Here is a 25,000-nt window from a genome sequence, read left to right as displayed (position 1 = left end):
CCTCGGGTCAAACCCCTGCAGTGAGCTAACTATAGCTCCATGCTATGCAAAGTACTTACATGCATGCAAGTCCGGTGCTTGACCTGTGAGATTTTAAGCGGCTTTTCTTTTTGCACAACTAGTTTAAGAATAGTGGTGGAGTCGGACTTTGACTTGCTAGTAAGCACAGGTCAGTTGAGGCTGAGTTTGTTTTTGCGCCCTGTCTGCCTCCCAGTGGCAAAATCTCTACATTGCAAATTAAGTTCACAAACGGTTGTTTTGAGATAAACAAAAATTGCTTTTATATAACCAAATAAGCTGTTTGAATATCTCTGGTTGTTAGAACTTTAATTTTTTTGATTAAATGTATACATTAGTGGTACTAAATAAAGTAGTTAAATCATGGAAGTAATCAAAGTAGTCATATCATAAACTGTTTGGTTGAATGCATCTTTTAACCAAATGCTTGAGTGAAATGCAAATAAAACTGATTGGCTTCTGTGTGTCCATGTGTTCAGGCTTTGCACACTCATTGTTCAGACTCTGGGTTTGATGTTCAGAGAGATGGAGGTGGAGCCAGCGCGACTCAGCATTCTGACAGCCAATCAGTGAGTTGGATGAGTAATGAAGGGGCCTGTTATGATCTTTTTATAAGATATTGTACGATTATAATGGGCTATGAATGGAGTATAATGGTCTGTAAACTATCTCTTCGTGCTGACGCAAAATCACACTCCACCACTACCACCCGTCTCAATGCTGAAGTCTTCCTGAACTTGCTTAGCATCCAGGTGGTCCTTAGGAGGCCGCGCTGTAGCCCCAGCACTGCTGCTAACAGTAACACCCTCAACTTCCACCTCTTTCCTGAATGAAATGTTGAAATACAGGGTATTTGTATGAAGTTTGCATCTTTTTTTTGGGGGGGGGGGGGGGGGCTTTGCTGAACTGCTAAAGCACACGTTTTCTCCGTGCTGACCGTGGAATGGACATTTAACCTATAGCCTACGTCACTGACATTATGTGAATGAATTTCATAATCATACTAGAGAAATCACATTTACAACATATCTAACAAAAAAAGATGCATGCAGTGCAGTGATTTATCCATGCTTGTGTGTTCAGGATCCTGAACTGATAGAATTAGTCTGGAGTGTTCGACCTGTATGCTAACGCTAGCACTGCTAACCCAAGTTCACAGGAAGACTGCAGCATGGAGATGAGTGGTGCAGTGTGATTTTGCGTCAGCACAAAGAGATTGTTTTTCAGACCATTATAATCCATTCATAGCCCATTATAAACCTCTTATAAAGTGAGCCTACTGCTAGCCCTTGTGTATGATCCTGGGCTGACAGTACCTCTAGTCCGGGTTGTGAGGACCTGTTGAATGTTTAATGTTCTTCTTATAGGGGAGTGCTAACAGCGAGCCTGCTGCTAGCCCTGGTGTGTCACCCAGACTTGCAGTTTCCCCCACAGGACTCTGACTCAGACGAGATGGAGCACAGCACAAACACACACGTGGACGAGGTGAGGGTGTGACTGGGATGGAGGGTGGCGTGCTCTGACATTTTTTTATTATTTTCGTTACCTGTGTGGTTTGTGTTAATACAAGAGGTGAAATAGTAGAGAAGATATCCCTTTCATTCTACATATAGTTGTGCCATAACAACTCTTTCTTTCTCTCTCTCTCTCTTTGTCTCTTTATTTCTTTGTACTCTCTCTGTCAATTAATCTGAATGTCTCTCGCTCTCACCTTCTATCTCTCTTTTTATGATTTAGTTGCAGCTCTTGCAGGCTGAGTATCTGGCTGCTGCTGCTGCCCTGTTCTTTGAGATCATAGTGGTTTGTCAAGAGGTAAGCAAACCCTCAGTTCTCACTACTACCTACACTGTAAAAAAAAAATCTGTAAAAAAACAGTAAATTACTGGCAGCTACGGCTGCCAAACAAAAACCGCAAAATTAAAGTAAAACATCCTAATTCAAATAAAGTGCAAAAACCCTATATTTACAGATATTTCCATTTAAGGATTTGCAGAGAAAAACTGTTTTTTTTATAGATTTTTCCTCAATTAATACAATCAAACACCATTAATAAAGTTACATCCCTAACAGTTTAGCAGAGAAAAACTGTTATTGTACAGATTCTTCCTAATTTATTACGAGCAAACACCTTTTATTAAGTTAGGGTACTAAAAGTATAGCAGAGAAACACTGTTATTTTACAATGTTTTCCTCGATATTTAAGATTAAAAACCTTCAATAAAGTGGCAGCCCTAACAGTTCAGCAGAGAAAAACTGTTATTTTACAGATTTTTGTATCTATTATTAATATCGAACACTTTCAATAAGGTGACAGTACTACAAGTTTAGCAAAAAATGCTGTTATTTTACAGATTCTTCCTAATTTATTACGAACAAACACCATTCATTAAGTCAGGCTTCTTTAATTAAGATTAAAAATCTTCAATAAAGTGGCAGCCCTAACAGTTCAGCAGAGAAAAACTGTTATTTTACAGATTCTTTTATTATTAATATCGAACACTTTCAATAAAGTGACAGTACTACAAGTTCAGCAAAAAATACTGTTATTTTACAGATTCTTCCTAATTTATAACGAGCAAACACCATTCATTAAGTCAGGCTTCTTTAATTAAGATTAAACACCTTCAATAAAGTGGCAGCCCTAACAGTTTTGCAGAGAAACACTGGTATTTTACAGATTTTCCCTCATTTATTACAATGAAACACCTTCAATTAAGTGACGGCAATTCACATTTAGCAGAGAAACTGTAATTTTCCAGATTGCTCCTACATTTTTATGATCAAACACATTCAATAAAGTGCTGACACATGCTCAAGATTGTAAAATGATGGTTTTATTTTGGAAGACAATTATTTCAAACATTGACTTGCAGGGTTTGTGATTGAAGAGTTTCAGGTGATGCAGAGTTTATTGATGGAGTACAGACGGGGAACAGGACACAAACAGAGTATACAAATCAACGAAAGGGTTAACAGACAGAGTTCTAACACAAAGATCTAGGAACATGAACTAAAGATCGCACAGAGTCTCACTCTGGCTACTGTGCGCAAGGGCAAAGAACAGAGGTACATGGCTACAGGCCGGACAAGACAGTCACATTACTCCCGGTGCCGTATGCACGGCACTCTGGATAATGCAGTCCTAAAAGTCTGCCGGCACCGAAATGGCTGACTCGGAAGCCAGCAGACAGGGAGCTTGCGGGGCTGGACGCCCACGGACAGAGAGCTTGCTGGGCTGGAAGCCAGCTGACAATGGGGTTGTAGTTGCCGGTGGCCGGAAGGCGGAATCCCAGGGACGTAGAGTGGGCCACAGATTTAGAAGACTTGGGCAAAGGTTTCACCCTTGTAGCGACGAAACCAAACACGGAGTGAGGGGAGTGCAGGTTATATATAGGAGTGAATCAGGTGTGTGTGATCATGTGATTAAGGACCTGAATGCAGTGCAGCTGGGATGGTGAATGATACTGATGACATGCAGCTGAGAGCATGAGTGAGAGTGAAACAGGTGTATGTGCTTGTGTGATTGAAGGGGGCGTGGCCGGAGCGGAGCTCAGCAGGAACATCACAATAGCCTCTACCCACAAAAGTTAAAACATTTGACTTCAGACTCATATTAAACTACATGGAGTGAGTCAGTCCATTGCAAAGTAATTTCCCCCTTGTCTCGTCTTTATTGTTCTGCATTGCTCTGGGCCAGCCAGATCCAAGGTTAGGTCAGGTCAAAAGTATTGGGACACCTGATCATCACACATATATGAGTTTCACGCACATCTCATTCCAAAACTACTCTATAACAGTTGCCTTTCTTATAGGAAGTCTTTCCACAAGATTTTGGAGTGGGTCTGTTGGATTTAGTGCCCATTCAGCATTAGGGAATTTGGACAATGCTCTTGTGTGACTAGACCAGGCTTGCCGATGCCGTTAGAATGGGTCCCAAATATGTATAGTGGTGTTTAGTTCAGGGGTGGCTTGATTTTAACCGAATGAACAAAGTGAGTCTGTGACGGGGCACCTGTGTGACCCACCACTGCAGCCTGTAGGCTGCTGCTTTTGTGGACTGGGTGAAGGTGTTTTGGTGTGTGTGTGTGTTACATGTTTGATGTTCATGTCTTTGTTCAGTTAAAATCAGCACACATTCAATGTCTTGTCTCTGAAATTTTCTGTTTATTTAGTTTAACAATAATCATATTGTCATATTTCATACCGTTTGTCAACCGGTGTTTAGTGTCTAAGTTTGTGTTGTGAAGATGGCGCGATATATGGAGTTTATGTTTAATGAGATTTGGCTGCTTTATTATGTGTCGGCTATGCCGGCACCAAGCCTAATTGCTACCATGTGTAGTCTGTGTTTCCTAGTTGATTGGGAGTTTGATTGTTTAGGTATGGCTGCTGTGAGCCACAGGTGTTGGTGCCTTGCTGATTGACACACCTGAAATCAATGATTGGTATGAGCCAATTCAAGGTGCTTGTCAAGGCTACTTAAACTTACCTTTGTTCTTTGTTCAGGAAAGTTGCCAGTTTAATAGGACGTAAGTCCTTGGAGCTCTCACGATGGGCTAGTTACCTTGGTCCTTTTATTTGCTTTTGTTTTGTTTCGTAGTGAGAGTGATCGTGTTTAATAAGGACTCTCACTGACCAGTTAATGGTCCTTTTTATACATGTGGTCTTATGTGAATTGCTTATTTGTTGGTGGCTTCATGCATTTGTCCTTAGTGAAAACTGTATTTTTTATATTGATTTAGTATTGTCAGTGTTTTAACTGCCTTTGTGCCTTATTTGGGTTAATAAAAATACCCATCTTTCTAACATCTTCAACCTCCTGAGTCCTCTTATGAGTAACATCTTGCTCTAAGCGTGAAGGCTATCCCGACCTTTTACAGAGTCTTATCTTATCAGGATAACCCAATCAGCCAGCAAGATACGGGAACCTGTAACTAATATCATAGGTTGACTGACCTGTCAGTCTGACACAATGCGCGCACCCAAGACTATTTTGTTGCTATCATATGTCCATGGTTGCTATGGTAAACTCTGCTAAGTCTGTGCGTGAAAAACATAAACTAATACTTTCCTTGACTGGTCCACACATGTGTCAATCATGACTGTAGACCAATGAGATGCAAAGATATCCGAGTGCACAACAGAGAAGGTGGGATGTAATCAGTAATTCACGTGCATTTGTTTTGCCGTTTAGCCACGCAAGTTTTGACAGTTCTATAACGTAATGCAGGTGCACAACAAAACACATTTATTCTACATCATCATGGCTTCTAAAAATAAAACAGAGAGCCAGCCCCCAAAAAGATTGTTTTTATGGGGTAACAGTAGTATTGGAAGAGCTTCAACCGTTGGATGACGAGAAGATTGAAATAGAGTCTGGTATAATCAAAAAGCAGCAAAAGTCACGGAAGTGTATGGAGGGCTCACCGATTATTTATATTCTAACTTTTGATTGGGATGAGATATCAGTTCCAAATTTGTTCAAGTGATGGCATACCCTTGGGGGCACACAATTATATGACAAAACTGGGCATTTCTATTCATTTTCCTACTTACATCCACAGTAATCTAGATGTAAATGAAAAAAAATAGGGAGCGCCTACATTTTGGGAAGGTTATCGACATCTTTCTAAAATTTCAGATATCATATATGGTACTCATAGCTTGACGGGTACTCTGTAACATCAAATTGAAATTTTCCACCATACTGTGCCTAAAACTCAAAAGTAAGCCTTTACATTTGGGCATGGAATTTTTAGGTCATTTAGGAAAAAACATCAAGGTTCTAACAGGTTAAATGAAAATGGGTTTGCAAAAATGTTTATGCTGAATTAGTGAAGAATTCACTGTAAATTTACATAGAATCATGCTAAATTGTTAGTATGTACATAAACCATAATATAATGAGCTACATATTAAATTACAGATTATCAGTGTAATTTTATTTACATTTGCATGTATTTCAGAAAAATGGAAAATGTATGTATAAATAATACAGTTATTTTCTGTAAAAAAAATGGAAATCCATGTAATTTGTCATTATTGGCATTATCCTTAAAATAGGAGTCGTGTTTTTAATTTATAGTTAACCTCCATTATTATATGTAGTTTTGTATACAATTTCAAAAAACAGAAAACCACTGTAAAAATGTAGAGTTATTAACTGTAAAATTAGGTTGTTTTTTTACAGTGTATTCAAACCTTCCAGTGCTATACAAAGACATGCATTAACACTTCCAAAGAAGGACTAATTAAACCCGCACTGTCCATTTTTTTGTCCCTAAAGGCTAGCCGTACACCAAGCCTTGAACACTTCCTGACGGTTGGTTGGGTGTTTAGAACTCTCAAGCCTCAGCCAAGTACTGTAAGTCCAGATTTAAGGTGCCTCTCTTATCCTCATGCATAACCTCCTGTCCAGCAGACATCTTATCTCATGCAAACGTGCTTGGGTCAGTTAATCCTTCTCTTTAAGAGCGTCCAGAGAGTGGGGTCTGTTGTGTAACACTGATTAATGTGAGCTCTACAGGGGCAAGTTTACACACAATCATATATTTTACAGTGAACTGGAGATCCCACAGGGCCATTTCAGATCCATTTCAGATCCTGATTCACAGAACCATTTCAGATCCCGATTCACAGATCAATTTCAGATCCAGATTCACAGATCCATTTCAGATCTAGATTCACAGAACCATTTCAGATCTAGATTCACAGAACCATTTCAGATCTAGATTCACAGAGCCATTTCAGATCTAGATTCACAGAGCCATTTCAGATCCAGATTCACAGAGCCATTTCAGATCCAAACTCACAGGTCCATTTCAGATCCAGACTCACAGATCCATTTCAGTTCCAGACTAAATCTAGTTCAGTCTCACGTGTTAACACATTCAATGTTAACACATGTTGTCTGGTTATCACACATTTCTTTCTCCAATGATTGAACAAGTCTACAGCACATAGATGCATTCATTCTAATTGACCTCCTGTGACCTTGCTATAAGTTCCACTGCCACTAATGTATCACATTGCATGAAACATCTATCAAGAGACAGGTCTATTCTGATCACCTCTCTCTCTCTCTCTCTCTCTCTCTCTGTCTATCCATCTTTAATCTCTCTTCTTTTTACAGATGCACTTTGTGGGCTACCAGACCCATCAAGTGGTCCTTGTTCTGTCTGGATCTCAGCCTGCCATGAGCCCGTCTCAGGCCGTTCTGTTGTACCAGCGCTGCCGGGTCCTTCTGGCCTGCCTTCAGTACAGCAGTAGCCTGAGCAAGTTCATCAGGTCCGAGTTCAGAGAGGAGTTCAGGTGAGACACTAGACACAAGCTAGAACACGTTGAAGGGGAACGTCTTTTAGTGTCTTCAGTAACGTTAAGGGGACAGTCTTTAAGTGTCTTCAGTAACGTGAAGGGGACAGTCTTTCAGTCTCCTCAGTAATGTGAAGGGGACAGTCTTTAAGTCTCCTCAGTAACGTGAAGGGGACAGTCTTTAAGTGTCTTCAGTAACGTGAAGGGGACAGTCTTTAAGTCTCCTCAGTAACGTTAAGGGGACAGTCTTTAAGTGCCTTCAGTAACGTGAAGGGGACAGTCTTTAAGTCTCCTCAGTAACGTGAAGGGGACAGTCTTTAAGTCTCCTCAGTAACGTTAAGGGGACAGTCTTTAAGTGCCTTCGGTAACGTGAAGGGGACAGTCTTTAAGTGTCTTCAGTAACGTGAAGGGGACAGTCTTTAAGTCTCCTCAGTAACGTGAAGGGGACAGTCTTTAAGCGTCTTCAATAACGTTGAAGGGGACAGTCTTTAAGTGTCTAAAATAATGTGAAGGGGACAGTCTTTAAGTGTCCTCAATATTTTTGAAGGGGACAGTCTTTAAGTGTCTTTAATAATGTTGAATTGACTTGATGATAGTTTGCTTTTCTCATATACCCAATGCCCAGTCCCTTTCTAATGTTCATCCACTCTTTCTCCAATCTCTTTGTCTTTATCCTTTCTTTTCCTTTCCCCTCTATTCCGTCTCTTCTATTTGTTTTCATTTCTCACCTATCCTTTTCTTCATTGTTATAACTCTCTTTTCTTTCCCTTCCTCTCATCCTTTTCTCGTATGTCATCTTCTCCTATCCTCTCCTCTTATCTCCTGTCCTCTCTTCCTCTTCTCCTCCCTTCTTCCCCTCTACTCTCCTTTTCCCTTGCCCTCGTCGCTCCTCCCTTCCACTGTCCTCCTCCCTTCTCTTATCTCCTCTCCCTCTTTTTCATCTCTTCTCTCCACCTTTTCTCGTCTCTTCTGATCTCCTCTGTCCTCTCTTCCACATTCCTCTCCTCCTTATCTCATCTCTTCTCCTGTCCTCCTCTCTTCTCCTTCCCTCCTCGTCTAATATATTTTCCTCTGTCCTGCTCCCTTCTCTTATCTCCTCTCCTCCTCATCTCATATCTGCTCCTCCCACCTCCTCTCCTTCTTCCTCTCCCTTCCATAGGTACTATGTAAAAGCATCAGGGTCAGTGAAGAAGCTGCCTTCCAACTACCCAATCAGTCAGCCTGCCCAGCGCCTTCTCTCACAGCTCCTCTCATTGGTGCTTTGCCAGTCCTGAACCCTGATTGGCTCAGCATTCACCTCCACTCTGCTGCTATTGGCTTACTGACTTCAGCCCGGGTCATAAGCCACACCCCTCATTTTCATTCCAGGAACTCAGAGCCTCCAGTCTCACACAATTCCTTGGACAGTCAGCTGAGTGTATGAGTGTGTGAAAAAGAACACATGAGGTGAAGAAAAGTCGGTTACACACACACACACACACACACACAAACACACACACACACACACGCACGCACGCAAAGAAATACATGTACTTGCACATTTCCTGACCATGAACTCAACATTTGATTGGCCTATTTGTATGTTTACATGCTATGGCTTTGGCTGCACATAGGCGTGAGTGCGTATGCTCACTCTTTTTTCCAGTAAGATTCAAGTGTCTTTTTTGGGTGTCTTACTAATCAGTTGTACACATGCCTGACCTCCATTTGATTCCACGGGTGAATGTGTGTGTGTGTGTGTGTGTGTGTGTGTGTGTGTGTGTGTGTGTGTGTGTGTGTGTGTGTGTGTGTGTGTTTGTGTGTGTGAGAGAGAGAGAGAGAGAGAGAGAGAGAGAGAGAGAGAGAGAGAGAGAGAGAGTTAGTTGGTGTGTTCTGTCCCCCACCCTTGACTCCTTTCTCTTGCCTTGTCGAATCTTTAGCTTCCAACATGGTTACCAGGCAGGTTAGTGCAAGTTGGCACACATTGCACTATAAAAATGTCCTCTCTTGTTGAAACACTCTAAAAGTCACACATATTGCATTCTAAGAATGTCCTCTCTTGTTGAAGCACTCTAAAAGTCACAGAAGTGATGTATTCACATGAGGTGTGGGACATGACATGAGGTGTGTTGATCGAATCAATTCTTCAAAAGATTATACACAATTCAATATCAGGAAAACTAGTGAATGAATAGGTGAAGAACAATTCTATGCACTTAATATATGTAGCTCAGTTAAGTTAGACACTCTTGACAATACTATTACTGTTTAGTAAGGGCATAATCTACAACTGGTGTTGCAAAGGTACAGAATTAACATTAGATAGTTTTTGCTGCTATCGTGGATATGTGTGGATGGATCATGGATCACCACAGGATCTGTATTAGGACAGAATACAGTACGCGAAAAATAATTGACTTTTTGTTATCTAAAGTGCTTCCTAGTCATGGTCAACAGGAATGCACAATAAAATGTTAAACAAGAACCAACCAATCAGTAGATGATCTGTCTGTCGAACATGTATAAAAATGTCCATTCAAGACTGCAGACTATGGTTGAAGGTGGTGGACTTTGAGTACACTTACAGATAATTGGGGTCTTTTGTGTCTTTCTCAGTTTCAAAATGGCTGGCCTCACTATTGTCGCTGACCTTTAAGACACAAGGAGCGAAAGAAAACCATTTCTTTAACTTTGCAACAGAAAATAAAGAGAATACCTCCCATTTGTATGTTTTGTGATGCAAGGTAAAACTCTTCTATATCTGTGTTTAGTTTTGGAGCTGCACTCAACAGGGATTTTCATATTACATACCCTCATTTAGACAGGTAGCCTAGTTGTATTTCTGAAGTGTTCCTCCATTTAATAAGCTACAACATCTCTAACTGTTGAATGGCTGTGTACTGCATTATGTATTCCTGTTAATTTTGTAAAGTGTCTGGTTGACTCTCTCTATGAGTTGAGGTTTTGCACAGTCTAAAATAAAGGTACAGAGCTTTATTTATAACTGACTGGTGGTCTCATTTTTAAATACCCCCCTGACACAATTAAGATTATTGTCTTTATGTACCTGTGACAGAGATGCATGCATTCTACTCTTGTACGGCATAGTGAGACAACAGAGAAATGGCAATTTAATGTAAAGGGATTCATAATACAAGTTGCTTTGGACGTCAGACCTAATATTGGAAGTGTATTAACTGCACCAATGCATTCATGAGATTATGGAGCTTTCCATATGACAAACAATGTGTATGACCAGTTTAGTTACATTTAAGAGTTATAGACTTCCATTTCTTTCCAAATGTTCATTACTTTATAATAAAACGTTCCAGAATGGACTCACACGGTATTCAGGCCCCTTAACTTTTCCACATTTTATCTTGCAGCCCAATGTATTACACCATTTTTGCAATTTTGCTGAAGAAAGTGTATCTTGTATTGCAGGCGAAGAGGTCTGAATGCTTTAACTCCATGGTTAAAGCAACACTATGCAACTATTTGCCTCTTTTTGCTGAGATATGTTTTTATAAGCAACTACTTTTGGGCATAATCTTCAAATAAACTTTCATGGTAGGCCTATACGGTCTGAAGACATACACCTGTTCTCTCCACCCATAAGCCGCCCATGTAGCCCTGTGGTCCCGCAAATAGCCTATGAATCCCCTTCGCAACACGCCATCGGCAACAATATCGCTGAAATCGCAGTAAGCTTTTATCAGTACCAACTGGTGTTACCCAGGTTCTGCATGTTTTCAGGTCGGTAGATAGATAGTTTTAGACCAAAAGCGCATTTTCAACTGGTCACGTTTTTCAAGAAAGAGGAACTTTGAAATATCCCAAACTATATCACCAGGACTGGTTTCAACGACGGACCGGAAAAAGCGTGGGGTTACAGAAGAGTTGTCCATCGCAACTTGAAGCGTGTAAGTGTTGCTAACCTTTCATACATTGATATTCGAAACATAACTGTAGTTATGGCTGCACACAAATTATGTTGGATCTTTGAGGTGCATACCAAGCGAATTAATTTGGCCATTTAGGCATTTTACACGTAAGGTTATCATGATCTTGGCCAGGTAGCTAGCTTTCACCAATTTACACTTAACAGGTCATACAACACAATGTTGTTCTGCCTATATTGACGTGTTTTATTTACTTCATGTTTGATTGTTAAGAGTACCTCTGAATGGTTAACTGCATACGATAAAAGTAACTGTCAAGAAGTAAATTAACACCTTGAGGAAACGTTATTGTCTGTTAATTCTCACCTACTGGCACAATGTTAAACGGTTTCCTTAATATTGAAATAGCAGGTAAATGGTTGTTTCCTTTATGTCTACAGATAAGGCTGTTTAGAAGCAGTCCGTCCTCAAGCAGAAATGTTCCGAAGCGCATCAGTACAGGTAGGAATTAACCGTAGCCCACGAATCTTCATGTCTGACTGTGAAGTGGAATTTGTATGACGCAAGACCTCTGCAAATATGCTGTGCATATCGACTTGCTCAAAATGTGTGTGTTTTTGCAAATTATAACATGACCGCTGTTGTGAGTGACTGAAGTAATCCACAGCGAAGACAATGAGTGACTGTCTTCATCTTTTGCAGATACTGAAACAGTTTGTTCGGCATGGGACAACAGACTCTAGCTTTATATTGGAGCGATGTGAGTGTATTTAATTAAATGTTATTAAACTGGAATCATAATCCAACACTGTTAACATCAATCACCGATAGTATGCCACCACAGATGTGTTCAGTTATTGTCTGCTGCAATTCTACAGTTACAAATGGTTAATAATCTGAATTTCTAACTGTCACAATCCATTTACTGACATTAGTCTGAAATAATGTATTTCCGAGATGACGGGGAATGTCCAGACCTAGTTTCCCTGCTTCAAAGAACGCAGCAAATAACTGTAGTGGTGTGAAAGCAGGGTTGTGTTTTTGTAGATGATTAAAAACCTAGTAAACTATTTGTATTTTTTTTTAATAACATATTTATTCTTAACTTGTCCTCCCTCTCAGCCATCAATAAGGTGCAGTTGCTCGGGCGGGTGGGGCAGGACCCCGTCATGAGACAGGTGGAGGGCCGGAACCCCGTCACCATCTTCTCCATGGCGACTAACGAGATGTGGCGCTCTGGAGGAGAGGGAGTGGGCACGGGTACAGACACAGGCAAGAGATCAAACCAATCACATCACAGTGACGAATGAGTGAGACTGAGTGCCAGTAGAACTTCACCAGTGAGATTCAGTATTGAGTGACCTTGCGGTTGTACTCCATGACAAGCTAGTGGGTACAGGATATTCTCCCGTACGGCTATATATTCCAGTGAACCATGCTTAGTTAGACATTAATGTTCAGTATAGAGGAGAATTGCATTTTTTCATGTATTTTCTGCTAAAACAACCTATATTTTTGCAACAAAAATATGAGAACATGGCACATTGTCTGCATAGTTTATGGTTTACTATCCAAAATAAGACTCCTTACTGGGCACGGCAGTGGGGCTCATCAGAGATTATTTGTAACCAAGTTCCTTTTCCTTTTCCAGGAGACGTCAGCCAGAAAACCACGTGGCACAGAATCTCTGTTTTCAAGCCAGGCCTGAGGGATGTAGCCTACCAGTACGTGAAGAAGGGGTCAGTGTTTGCATGAAGCAAGTGGGGCTTGCTGCTCTCATATTGCTTGGCCACATCATGACAAAAACACACAGTTCATACATTTAGTGTCTGATCAAATATGGGGTTGGCAAAAAAAAAAAAAACACCAGTGTTGTTAGTATTTTCACAAGTATGTTGTTGTAAACATGATTAGCATCTGGGAAGAATTCCATGGAATATAAGGCCGCTAACTTAACTGTGGCGTCTGAGTCCACATATATGTTTTAATGCAGAGGAAAGCACTAGCAAACTGAAATCAGTGGAAAACGTCTTTAAAAATAAGCCAGTCTCATAGTCACAGACTGCAGGTGATGGATCTGTTCCTGATGTGATCCTCTATACTGGACAAAGTTATGGTGGTACAGCGGTTAGCTACGCTGCACGTTATGCCTTTGACCCGGGTTCATGGCCCATGGCCTTGGATGAAAGTGTCTGCTAAATAGTAAACTAGCAATTTGTGGGATTAGAACAGGCTAGCCTTTGGGACCTACACATTTTATCCTTAAGAAAGTGTCTCCACCTAAAGCTTAAACTTCGCCACTTTTCCATCTTCTCCAATCATCTTTGCCTTTCCGTTCTGTTAACCACTTGTCCTCTTCTCTTGGCATATTTGGCTCCAGGACACGGGTACTTGTGGAGGGGAAACTGGACTATGGGGAGTATGTGGACAAAAACAATGTCAGACGCCAGGCCACTACCATCATTGCAGGTGAGTTCCTCTGGCAAGGTTAAAAATAAAGAGTAAGAAATATTAATTAAAGCATGAATAGCATGTATATTAACATGGACTAACATTGAAGTTTAATTAATCTCATTCACTTAAGTGAAAGTAATAGCTTACTTTACAACATTTTACAATGTTTCATTTGTATGCATTGTCTCTCCCTCTCTCTGTCCACAGATAACATTGTCTTTTTAAGTGACAACGTGCGAGACAGACCATAAGATTCCTCTATATCTTGGACGGAAGTGAAACAACCGGAAGAGCTTTTTGTTCTTGTTATGTTATTTTCTTATTGTAGGAGTTTAGTGCCTGAAGTCCTTGGAACCATTTCAGTTTCAAGATTGTGACTGACATGCCCCCTGTGCTCCAACAGGGGGCGCCAACAGACATCACTTTGGCTTGTAAACACATCTGCCACAGTAATACAAGAACCATTTGGTCTGACCATCTTTTGTTTGGATTCTATAAACAAGTAAATGTTTTCAATGGTAATTGTTCCTGTCAAGATCCAACCCAAACAAATATTAGGAATTCCATCCTGGTCTGACATTCGCTGCCCCAGTGCTTCTGAATGATGTGAAAATGGCATTTTGTCAAAGCTCTGTGGGAAATCAAACCAAAATGTAAAGGTTTTCTCCTATCCTATGTGCAAGATGTATATAAATGAGGAGATGCCGCGCTGTAATGGGTCATGCCTTTTTCTTGGCTGGCAATCTTCCATTTGGACCAGGTGTTTTCTAACAGCAAAGTTCCTAGCCTAATTATAGACAAGTTTAATACAACAGTGGCTATGATACCTTGTGTCCCTCTGAAACTTTCAGTTTTGTTTCTCGACCGGTGGTTTTAACACCTGGTGTGAGTTGCTTTGCATAGTTTGGTTTTAAGACATAAATATGGATGTGTTCACTGGAATAGCAAAACCAACTGTTTCTGTGAAATCCGACTGTTGATGGAAGAACCTTATGTAAGGCACAGTTTCTATAGACCATGTTAAGTCCTTCTATCTATTATGTGAAATATATCCCTTTTTCAATTATTCTTGGATTCATGTGATTTTTCTTAAAACAAGATTTTTAATGCAACATCCTTTAATGCATGAGGTAAACCTGTTGACATGACAGTTCATGTCACTTGGACGTTACATTGCACAAGTGTTTATTAAGTAGGAGAATGTTGATTTTTAGGCTCTACACCAATTTTACAATGACGTTTTAGTGTGTGAAGCTGAACCTGGAACAGTTTATTTTATTCTTCTGTGGGTTCTCAAATTTGTTTTTGTCTGAGTACTTAAAGTCGTGAACATTTTCTGGGACCCGCCTCAATTTGTAAGGAGGGAATAAAAGGTGAGCACTGTCGTTTTGGTAGTCTTGTCTAAACTCGGTTTGTTGAAAGTTGTTGATGAATGCGTCCCGATTGGACATTGATGTTGCCAGTCAGACGATGGGTGATGGACCATAACATGATTGGTTTCAAGACCTTTCAATCTCTGTCATACAGGAGCATTTGGTTTGAACGCAGCGAGCGACGCATCTGATTCGTGCGCTCTCAAGAACAGGGGCGGGCACTTCGAAGTCGCAATGCAATGCTGTAGTGAACATATTTTTTAACAACAGTTTACATTGATCGCTTACACATAAAATGCCTCGTATGGCTGAAATTCACGCTATACAAAAGTGTGGGTGCGGGGTGAGAGTGGCAGTCTGTAGGCTATATGAGCCTTACACATTCCTCGGATTGAATGCTCCACCTAAAATTATTACCTCTCGTTACTCCCACCCATTCCCCGCCTCCAAATTCCTGCTAGTCTCAGAACGGGTATGGTACCACCTCAACTCAAGGAGAGAAAGTCCATCGTTCGTTGCTTACTCTAGGCGAGAGAAAATAAACAAGGAAGCTTCGGGGTTAATCAAGCAGTGCCTCTTCAAACTAGTGTCGGTCGGGTTTGCAGGGAATGATTTTGTTTTGTTGATGTAACGTCAAACTATCCGAGTCGTATGTTGCAACTGACTACGCAGTGCATAGACTGTTTTAAGTTATTAGGCTAATTTAACTTTTCGCTGTCGGAAGGCAAAGTTGTCGCTGATTAGCTACTATATTTTACAAAGCCGCTTTGTGGCAACCTTTTATTTGCTTTCCTTTTGTGTCATAAATTGATATCATCTGTTGACAAGAACCAAGTTAGACAGTCGGTTCACAGGCAATCAACTGGTGAAGGCATGGAAATATTGGACGGCGGTGAACCGTTTTTACACTGGGATCGAAATCTCAGCGAATTGTCTGAAGGGGGAGAAAATGACGGTGTTCTGTACAGTACTGTAAGTATTATTCACAAGTATTATTAACAATGGACTACATGCATTTGCTTCTGTGTCCTTTTTGACGTTGTCGTTATTGATAGGCCTGTTTATTCACCTTGTTTTTGTTTGGTTCTGCGGGTGTGAAAATATTTGCTATAACCATCACTCTAGCTCCGTCCTATTGATCATCGTGTCTGAACACTTGTTGCTTGGTGGGCTGTTCAGTCTCACAGTGTAGGTAGGTATTGAGCAGGAGAGCATTATGACGTTGTGTTTTGGCACATAGTTCAGAGTCCCTTTAAATTATCTTATGAATTGCATACCTAAACAAACTAATTGACTTCCTGCTGTGCTGTTGTGGATTTCTGAAGAATGCACGACCCATATTTTGGTTACGAAAGACTTTAGTCAGCAGATCATGACGATAAAGTCTGCATTGTGGTGGTGCAGCCTAACAATTTCAGTTTCAGGCCAAGCCAAACACACATGCGTTCCATCTGGAGAAGCTCTGTACTTTTCGACTGTACCCAAAAGTACTCCTGCTGGAGTTACGTAATGATAGGTCTGTGTTCAAACTGGAACTCTTTGCGGACAGACCTGGGCCCCTCTGTCTCTCTCTGTCTCTCTTCCTCCTTCCCTCTCTCTGTCTCTGAGATATAGGGTAGAAATAGATCATTTAGCCTGAAGGAGTTTGGGGGAGGTACTGCTTGACAGATTAAAGGGGAACTCGAATGCTCTTTTCTTCCCCTTAGAAGTTAATGGAACCCAAATTATTCTAGAACCTGTTTGTCCTCCCTTTTATCCTATACTGAGAGGTTTAGCCAAAAATAGGGTTTCCTTTGACCAACTTCCAAAGAAGACCCATGTTGTATTTCCTTCTTCCTTGTACAGGAAAAAAAAATAAAGTAAAACTACAGCATGCCATTCTTGCCCTTTACTGTTGTAGTTAAGGCACAAAGGTTTTCTTGCACACAACTTCACAGTTGAGCCTTATTTGCCGATAGTAATAGTCTAGGAGCGGGTGTTTTTCCCCCCGAGCAGCTTCACAGTTTGGGCCTGTTGGCCTGATGCTGGGCTTCTCAATGCAGACTCACACAGCTGGCCTCCTCCCTTTCCCGCGATGCCCCTCCAGATGACTCAAACACACACACACACACACACACCCACCCTACCAGACACTGCTCTCAGTGTGGACAGTGCAGTGTGAGGGACGCTTGCATCAACAGTGGCTAAAGTAAACCCTGCCATCCCCCCACCCCCACACAGACACTCAAGAGACACACACACACACACTGCAGGGTCCTCAGGGGAGTGTGGCGTGCCGGCTGAACTGAGCTCACTTTGTGCAGCGCCGGGATGCCTGATATTCTCGGATGGCAGAGGAACAGAGACGGGTCTTTGTCAAGAGTCTCGCATACCTCAACACCCCCTTTTTTTTTCCTCACACACAACCATAGTGCACACACACACATACTGCACACCTTCACACACAGACATACTCACTCAAACACGTACAGACACACACACACACACACACACACACACACACACACACACACACACACACACACACACACACCTCCTACCTTCTGTCCACACACACACACACACACACACACACACACACACACACACAGAGACACTGAATTACACAAACTCACACAACCTCCCACTCATACACACAAAGTTTGTACTGATTCTCACATACACCTCCCAGTCTGGCCCTCTCCCCCAATACACACACACATTTTCCCTGGTCTTGGGCCTGGTTCTCTCTTATTCACACAAAGACACACACACTCACCTCTCATCCTCCAAGGCTTTGTGGCCTGGTCCTCTCCCCCAAAAACACACACACACACACACATATCCCACTCCAACAACACGCACAGCTCCCAGGCTTTGGGGTCTGATCCTCTCTCACTTTCCCTCTCGATCCCTGGGGTTTGTTGACATGGAATTCCTCACAACAATGCAAACTGTTCTCAGCTGCAGCACAGGGGGTGCTCTCACACGTGCACACACACACACACACACACACACACACACACACACACACACACACACACACACACACACACACACACGTGCACACACTAACACACGTGCACACACGCGTGCATTCTCACTCTGTCACACACATACTCACACACAACCTCCCCTGGCTCCCTGGCTGGCCCTAGGGCAGCGCTCTCGAGTGTCCTGTTGAAGCGGTCATGCCGGGTTGATGCCAGTATTTGTGGCACTCATAAAACGACTAATTAGTGAATAAGTCACTGACCTCCCAGGTCACCGCTGGTAATATACTATATACTATACTATTTACTATACTATACTATAAGAATCTTTCAGAGAAATTTCTAACATGCTATAGCTGGGCCTGCTGCTGACATTAAAAAGGACCACGGCTGGTGCCTATTCAGATCAGTGATGGTGAGCATAGGTGTGTTGCCGGGCAGGTTTGTCTGAAACTTGTTGCTGTCTGCTGCTTTGGCCTTAGTTGTTATGCTGTTCCAGTAATAAATAGTGTTCATTCCTAGCTGAAAAGTTATCAGTCAGTTGTGGAGTTCGGACTGTGATGTCGCAAATAGTCTTTTAAACGTGCGCTCTCTCGCTGTGGTTCGTATCACAGTGATAAGGGTCAAGGCACGTTGGCTTGTATGTGGAAAAAAATTCTCATCGACATGCAGTAAGAGCCATAAGCATTTACCGATTGAAAACGTCTAGACCGTCTACTAGGATCTCTATTCAGAGTGTCTGTCAGGGATCAGGCCGGGTAGGCAGGAAGATGCAGCCTCTGTAGGAAGCTGGAGGAGCGTAGAAAAAAAGAAATGTCAGTTCATGTAAATGTATGGTTCTTCCTTTTTTGCCCCCTCTCCTAGTGCTATCTGATTAAACCATTAACCTGTTTCATCATTGTGTGTGTGTCTGTGTGTGTGTTTGTGTGTGTGTGTGTGTGTGTATATTCTTCGTTGACTTTCATCACCTCAACGATTTTGTGATCATGTCAGAGTCAAGTCATGTGAATTAAAAGAGGTAGACTGAAAGAGAGGTAAAGATAGATAGATATAGAGAGAGAGAAAGAAAAAAAGAGATATATTGAGGGCAGGGCCAGTTGCTCTCAGCATTTTCACCCACTGATAAGCCACTTGGGAATACTCAACGATTAGCCTGGGAGAGTACATTAGCAGATCTGCCTTTCTGGATCCCCCTGCCCCCTCTTCTCACCCTCCTCTCTCCCCCCTCCTTTCTCTTTTCCACCAAGGCAAGATATTCCTTAACCCCCCCCCTCCCTCTTCCTAATTCCCCCTGACTCACATTTCTTCCCATGACTGCATAGGAAAGACATGCTGAATCTCATGCCAGTCTGTGGACTAAGACCAGGGCTTCCCTCAGTCCCTACGCCCCCACCCCCTCCTTAGATCAGATGAGTGTAATCGCACAGTAGAGGAGAGACAGTCACGACATGCCTGATAGATCTCCCTCTTCATCAGGCAGGCAGTCGTTACCTTTTGATCACCTCCAAGTGGTCCGTCTGCGTCTTTTGTAGATCTGAGCCCAGAAGGCAGTCTCTGATTAAATCCCTTAACCGCGTCCTTATTGCCTTAAGTCTGATCATCAGCTCATGCAAGGACTAATCAGTGTGAGCCCACTGCTCTCAGGTCAGTTTCAGTTCAGTATCAGTTCTCTAAAACCAGCTTTCGGAACAACAGCAATAGAACCCCAAAATATCAACAAATTAACTAAACGAGATAATCAAAATACAACTGAACTGAAACTTAACTTCCTGATTTGGCCTATGTTTTGTTTAAATAGATCGACCAATAATTGTCTAAAATGCCATATCAATGTCTTTGAGGTGAACGCTGGGAAGAACCCCTAATCTCTTAGCAAATTATATTGTCTTCGTGGTCACTTTTATCTTAAGCAACTTGGGACAGAAGGAGGATGAACATATTGTCAATGGTAAAAAGCTGTGGAGTGTTTAACCCTTTAGGTAACTTAACGTAATCTATCCATCATAATCCTCAGAGACTACACAAGGTCTCATTCTTAAGAGTTGAGAGAGGGGGTAGTGGGAGAGTGTTTGAGCCGAGTTGGTTCCCCGTTTGCAGTGGGGCGATGACAGGATGCCTGAAGAAAAACAAATATGCCTCCCCACCCCCTCCCTCTCTCAGCTCCCACTCATAGTAGCCCTTGTGTGTGCCTGACATTAAAAGGTGATCTGGGGAGTGTGGCCCCTTGCGTGTGTTTGCCCTCCCGACCGTATTTGCAGTCCTACTGTGCTGTCCGTTTACAGCAGATCAATTGTGTGTGTGTGTGTGTGTGTGTGTGTGTGTGTGAGTGTGAGTGTGAGTGTGAGTGTGAGAGAGAGAGTGTGTGAGAGAAAGAGAAAGAGTAAAAGCTAGAAAGATATCCATGGATAGGATATCTTTAGGACAGAATCTGTCCATCGACCTAAATGTGAGATTTTTCTGGAAGCTGAAAAGCTGGAAGCAGTTCAATCAACTAGAACAAATTGGGCCCAACCAAATGTTTGATCTTCCAACTTGCCCACTATAACTTTCTGTTGCGTCCGACATGTGCCAAAACTACTTATTTTCTAGGATGGCCTCTCGAAACCTTGAAAGTATTGTTCCGTATATCCCAGTATAAAGGCCTGATTGGCATCAGAAGTGGCTGTTAACCCCCCCTTATGTCCACAGCAGTGAGATAGGGGACATTACTCAAAGTGTGGTTATACTGTGAGGAACGGGGTGGTCTGACATCTCAGGATGTCACCATCCTCATTACACAAGGCACTATTACACCATGCAGACCTCAGATAAGGCTTTCTAAAGGGAAGTAATGGCCATGGCATTTGCTGAGTGAAAGCGGTCTTATTGTCCCTTAGTGTTGATGAGTTTTATGTATTAGGCTACCAGAAGCAGATCTATCTAGCTTTGTGTGAAGGTTTTATCTTTAGATTACAAATGCAGGATGTCAATAAGATGAGATATTTTCAGATACTATTAGACTTGCATTTGCATTGCATTTCTAAATAATTAAGTATCTCTATTGGGGATTATTTTATGAAAGTACAAAGACCATTATACAGCACACATTTATAGCCAAATGCGCACACACACACACACACACACACACACACACACACTAAAACAAAGTATGCTGCCTTCAATATGGTGCGATACGTTCACTTGGTGTTGAATAATGTTATAGTGATATGATCTCGCTCTTTTGAAAACTTTCAGGTCCTGCAATAATCACGTCATGAAGAGCCCTCTTTATGTCACCCTCACTTGTTTATACTGACCCAATCAGACACGGCATAATGAGTCCCCAGTCTGTCCTTTCACATAGCAAGCCAGCCTTGAGGAAGCAGAGGCGTGACGTTAGACATAGCATCTAGCTTCATGTGTAATGCTGCATTTGAGACCACTCGGAACTTTGCCCTCTTATTTCCACTTAAATTGCTACTTAAAAATGTAGCTCTCAAAAAAATATCCACAGCTTCAGTGAGTTGCGTTATTTAATCCATTTGACATTGTTATCAAGATAGTGACAACCCCAACAGAGACCTTGAATAGTCAAAAGTTAAAACCCTTTTTAAATGGGTAGATGATGCATGATGAGGCAGTGTGTCAAAATGAACAATAAAAACATTGTACATAATTATTGATACCCAGCAGATAGAAGGAACATCCACTGATGAGTCATCTCCACATAATTGTGTTCACATTTAGCTTGTATGAATTCAAAATGAGAAATATCTTGAACGCACCATTCTAACCGTTTTAGTTAGCTGCTAGACTGCGTCACACTCATGTCCCACCAGGACGGCTCTGCCTTTTTACAAAGACGTCGTTTTTTTACACAGCCCTCTGTGACGTCCTCCGCTGCCAGCTTAGGCACGGAACAACCATTCACCCTCGTTCCGCCTCCACGGCTCAATACTCCTGTGAAAAAACCCACTTCAGTCTCTAGTCAGACGTAAGGCTCTAATCAGCACTGTAGATGCCACCTGAGCGAATATGAAGGGTTTATGTCGACCTGTGCAGCTGCTGGCCGCCTCAGGCCTCTTATGTCTGAGGCTCTCAATCTTTCATCTTCCAACGTGTTCAGACGTGTTCAGATGTTATTTGCAGGGTTTCATGGTCATGGAAATCCTGGAAAAGTCATAGAATTCAGTCAATTTGTTGAAAGTTTTGGAAAATGATACAGTTCTCACTTGAATTGACATAGCGTTACTAGCCTATTAGAAAAGGAATGGATAAGGTGATTGTTGAATCTCCATTCAATATGTATGCCCAACCGGTGGAGTGAAGTACGTACACAATTTTATTTAATTGTAGGTGAAAGGTCAATGCAATTTCATGAAGGATCCTTTAAAAGTCATGCAATAGTTTTGAAATGCTGTCAGTGAAAATGGTTGGGAACCCTGGATTTAGTTGGTTGCTAGTTGTCATGCTCAGCTTAGCAGGAGAAAAAAGGGTAGGTTTGGTCACTTTGAGGCATATTTGCTGTACTTTGAGCACTTTATATTTTTATATATTTTTAAAATGTATTTTATACTTATGTTAATGATATGCATAATCATGATGGTAGCATGTTCTAGAGGGCTGAGTATCTAAGCCTGCTTGAGTGCCTGGTTTCCCTGGTCTTCCTGGCTACCAGCTGGCCCTCTGAATGCCAGGCCTGTGTTGGCAGGGCCTGGCGCCTACCGGCAGGCCTGGATCTCTGTGGCCGGGCACTGGAGCACAGAGAGGCCTTGTGCAGCCTGTGGTCGAGAAAACACACACACACACACACACACACACACACACACACTGAATGGGCTGTTCTCCCTGGGTCTTGCCTTGTAGACAAGGGACCACAGACCTCTCTCTTCTATACCTTCTGTCCCAAGGAGAGGGGAACTCAGCTCGATGTCAGAATTTAGTTTGATAGAGAAGGAAACTGGAAAAACAACAGCACAGAATCTCAACTAACATCTGTGTTTGATCTCTTAGCAGCAGATGTGTTAGGTAATGTGCTGCCAGACAGCAATGATATATTAGTATACGTACCTAATAACGGCAGTTTTAAAGCCCTACTGAAAAGAATTATTAAATTCGTCCATACTAAACAGTAACTGGCCTATATCCGCACTACCATTTCTTGGCAAAATTGTGGAAAAAATAGTTTTCAATCAACTTACTGCTTTCCTAATGTCATATTGCTATTTTGATAACTTTCAGTCAGGTTTCCTGCTAATCACAGCACTGAAACAGCTCTCATTAAGGTGTAACCCCCCCCACCCCAACATGCATTTCATCTTTTTGTCATGATTGCTTCAGTTATGGTACTGTCTGTCTGTCTGTCTGTCTGTCTGTCTGTCTGTCTGTCTGTCTGTCTGTCTGTCTGTCTGTCTGTCTGTCTGTGTGGCCTATGGTGCTGCCGTCTTTCCCTGACTGATAGCCTGAGTGTGTGAAGGCGTTGGGGAGTCTTAGACAGTGCTGATGGCCTCTTGTTTCACCTTGACTGGAGGCGCTGATTTACAATGCTAATGTATGTAGCCTCCGCCTGCTTATCTCAGTTTGAAGGACTCATAATACATGTGTATGAAAGTGACATTGAGAGGGGAGGGTGGCTGCTTGGTGTGTGTGTGTGTGTGTGTGTGTGTTTGTGTGTTTGCTTGTGTGTTTGCTTGTGGGTGATGGAATGCATTAAGCACTTCTCCCAAGGGTGTATTAAATGACATGGGAACTTTGGGTGTCGCCGTGACAACGCTGCTTGCAGCAATTCTACCCTTGTGTGTGTCTGAGTGAGAGTATGTGAGCTAATCTATTGTCCTGTGTTGCCTTGGCCATCACCCATCACCCATCACCCATGTTGCCAGTCTGTATTGGTTAACCTTGTAAGATGTAGCATTGTTGAAAGTAACTAAACGGTGTGTGTTTTTTGTTAAATCCTCTTTAAGGTAGGTAGTGTTACCCAACCCTACCAGTATAACATGAACATACAGGGCACCACACAACATTTGGTCATGATAAATGGAAGAACCTATGAAATAGCCTAATCATATGGTGATTTGGCGAGGGGGAATTAAAACTCTGGTATGTGTAGTGCACAGACTTTTATAAGATCATTAGAGATGTGTGAAATAAATTGTTAAGTAATACGTTATAAAACATGGATTAGTAGTTGATTTGTATTATAACAGTTAGGCCTAGTAGCTGAGAAAATGACATAACTCTGTGATTGTCTTGAAGTCTTGAATCCCTTCAGCCCACCACCCATTTGCTAAGGAGTGGCGGAACACTGGCATTCACTCTCTCAACCCACAACATGGCTTCTGAGAGACACAGCCTGTGTTTTCCATACCAGTCTCCCACAGCGAGCCAAGGGAGTTCCCTTCCCTCACTGGGTGCAGCTAAATTTACCCTCCCTCAGGGGCTGTGGGCTCCGTTCCAGTGATCCTGGGTCCCTGCGCTCTAATCGCAGGGTGTGGGCCCTCCATGGGCGCCAGTGGGCTTTGGTGTCCCTGCTCTTTAAAGAGAGGGGCGCCGTAAATACTTATTGCTCCGAAGAGAGAGAGAGAGAGACGGAGAGAGACGGAGAGAGAGAGAGAGACAGAGAGAGACAGAGAGAGACATTAAAGGTGTAGTAAGTAAATGTATTTTGACAAAACATAGTAATGCCTTTTGGTTTGTGGTGATGGTGTACACTAACTCTTAAGGCGTCGTAACAAGAGACTCCCAGTATTATAGGGTGTTTTACATAATGGCTTCAATGTAGCCTATTCTTCATTGCAGTCCTTCAGTCTAGTGTTCCTTCAGAACAAGACACAAACAGCAACCCGGTCATGGCTTTGATTTGCAAGGATAATAATATCTGTGAAGCACAAGTGCAGGCTGCTTTGATAAACATGTCTGCTGAGTGATTCACTGTAGAAGCATTACAGACTTACAACTTGTGCCCCTTTAAAGCGAGGACAGACAGACAGACAGACAGACAGACAGACAGACA

The 25,000-nt window shown here is 42.1% G+C and overlaps 3 protein-coding genes across 4 annotated transcripts in view; all 3 read left to right on the top strand.

Moving 5' to 3' along the window:
* The window catches only part of cUnh12orf56 (chromosome Un C12orf56 homolog), a 27,739-nt gene extending 17,521 nt beyond the window's left edge, over positions 1 to 10,218 (top strand). Inside the window, exons 8-13 of the mRNA XM_080850866.1 lie at positions 498 to 587; positions 1,386 to 1,503; positions 1,756 to 1,830; positions 6,305 to 6,382; positions 7,151 to 7,329; positions 8,489 to 10,218. Of these exons, the coding sequence (XP_080706992.1) occupies positions 498 to 587; positions 1,386 to 1,503; positions 1,756 to 1,830; positions 6,305 to 6,382; positions 7,151 to 7,329; positions 8,489 to 8,603 (655 nt within the window). The 3' untranslated portion in view covers positions 8,604 to 10,218. The remainder of the gene's footprint in view (positions 1 to 497; positions 588 to 1,385; positions 1,504 to 1,755; positions 1,831 to 6,304; positions 6,383 to 7,150; positions 7,330 to 8,488) is intronic.
* Positions 10,219 to 11,113: 895 nt separating this feature from the next.
* Positions 11,114 to 14,710, top strand: ssbp1 (single-stranded DNA binding protein 1). Its single transcript, XM_080851801.1, has 7 exons — positions 11,114 to 11,231; positions 11,651 to 11,711; positions 11,913 to 11,970; positions 12,333 to 12,482; positions 12,862 to 12,949; positions 13,591 to 13,679; positions 13,872 to 14,710. Exons 2-7 carry the CDS (start codon positions 11,688 to 11,690, stop codon positions 13,913 to 13,915), a joined length of 453 nt encoding a protein of 150 aa, XP_080707927.1. The 5' UTR covers positions 11,114 to 11,231; positions 11,651 to 11,687; the 3' UTR covers positions 13,916 to 14,710.
* Positions 14,711 to 15,527: 817 nt separating this feature from the next.
* Positions 15,528 to 25,000, top strand: part of creb3l2 (cAMP responsive element binding protein 3-like 2) — a 34,491-nt gene continuing 25,018 nt past the window's right edge. For both annotated transcript variants that reach the window (XM_080850957.1, XM_080850956.1), the window contains exon 1: positions 15,528 to 16,009. In XM_080850957.1, coding sequence (XP_080707083.1) covers positions 15,911 to 16,009 — 99 coding nt within the window. In that variant the 5' untranslated portion in view covers positions 15,528 to 15,910. The remainder of the gene's footprint in view (positions 16,010 to 25,000) is intronic.

The sequence above is a fragment of the Sprattus sprattus genome (genome assembly GCF_963457725.1).
Source record: "Sprattus sprattus genome assembly, chromosome: 14".
Classification (NCBI taxonomy): domain Eukaryota; kingdom Metazoa; phylum Chordata; class Actinopteri; order Clupeiformes; family Clupeidae; genus Sprattus; species Sprattus sprattus.
Note: the sequence above shows the minus strand (reverse complement) of the source record. Positions and strands in the feature narration are given on the sequence as shown.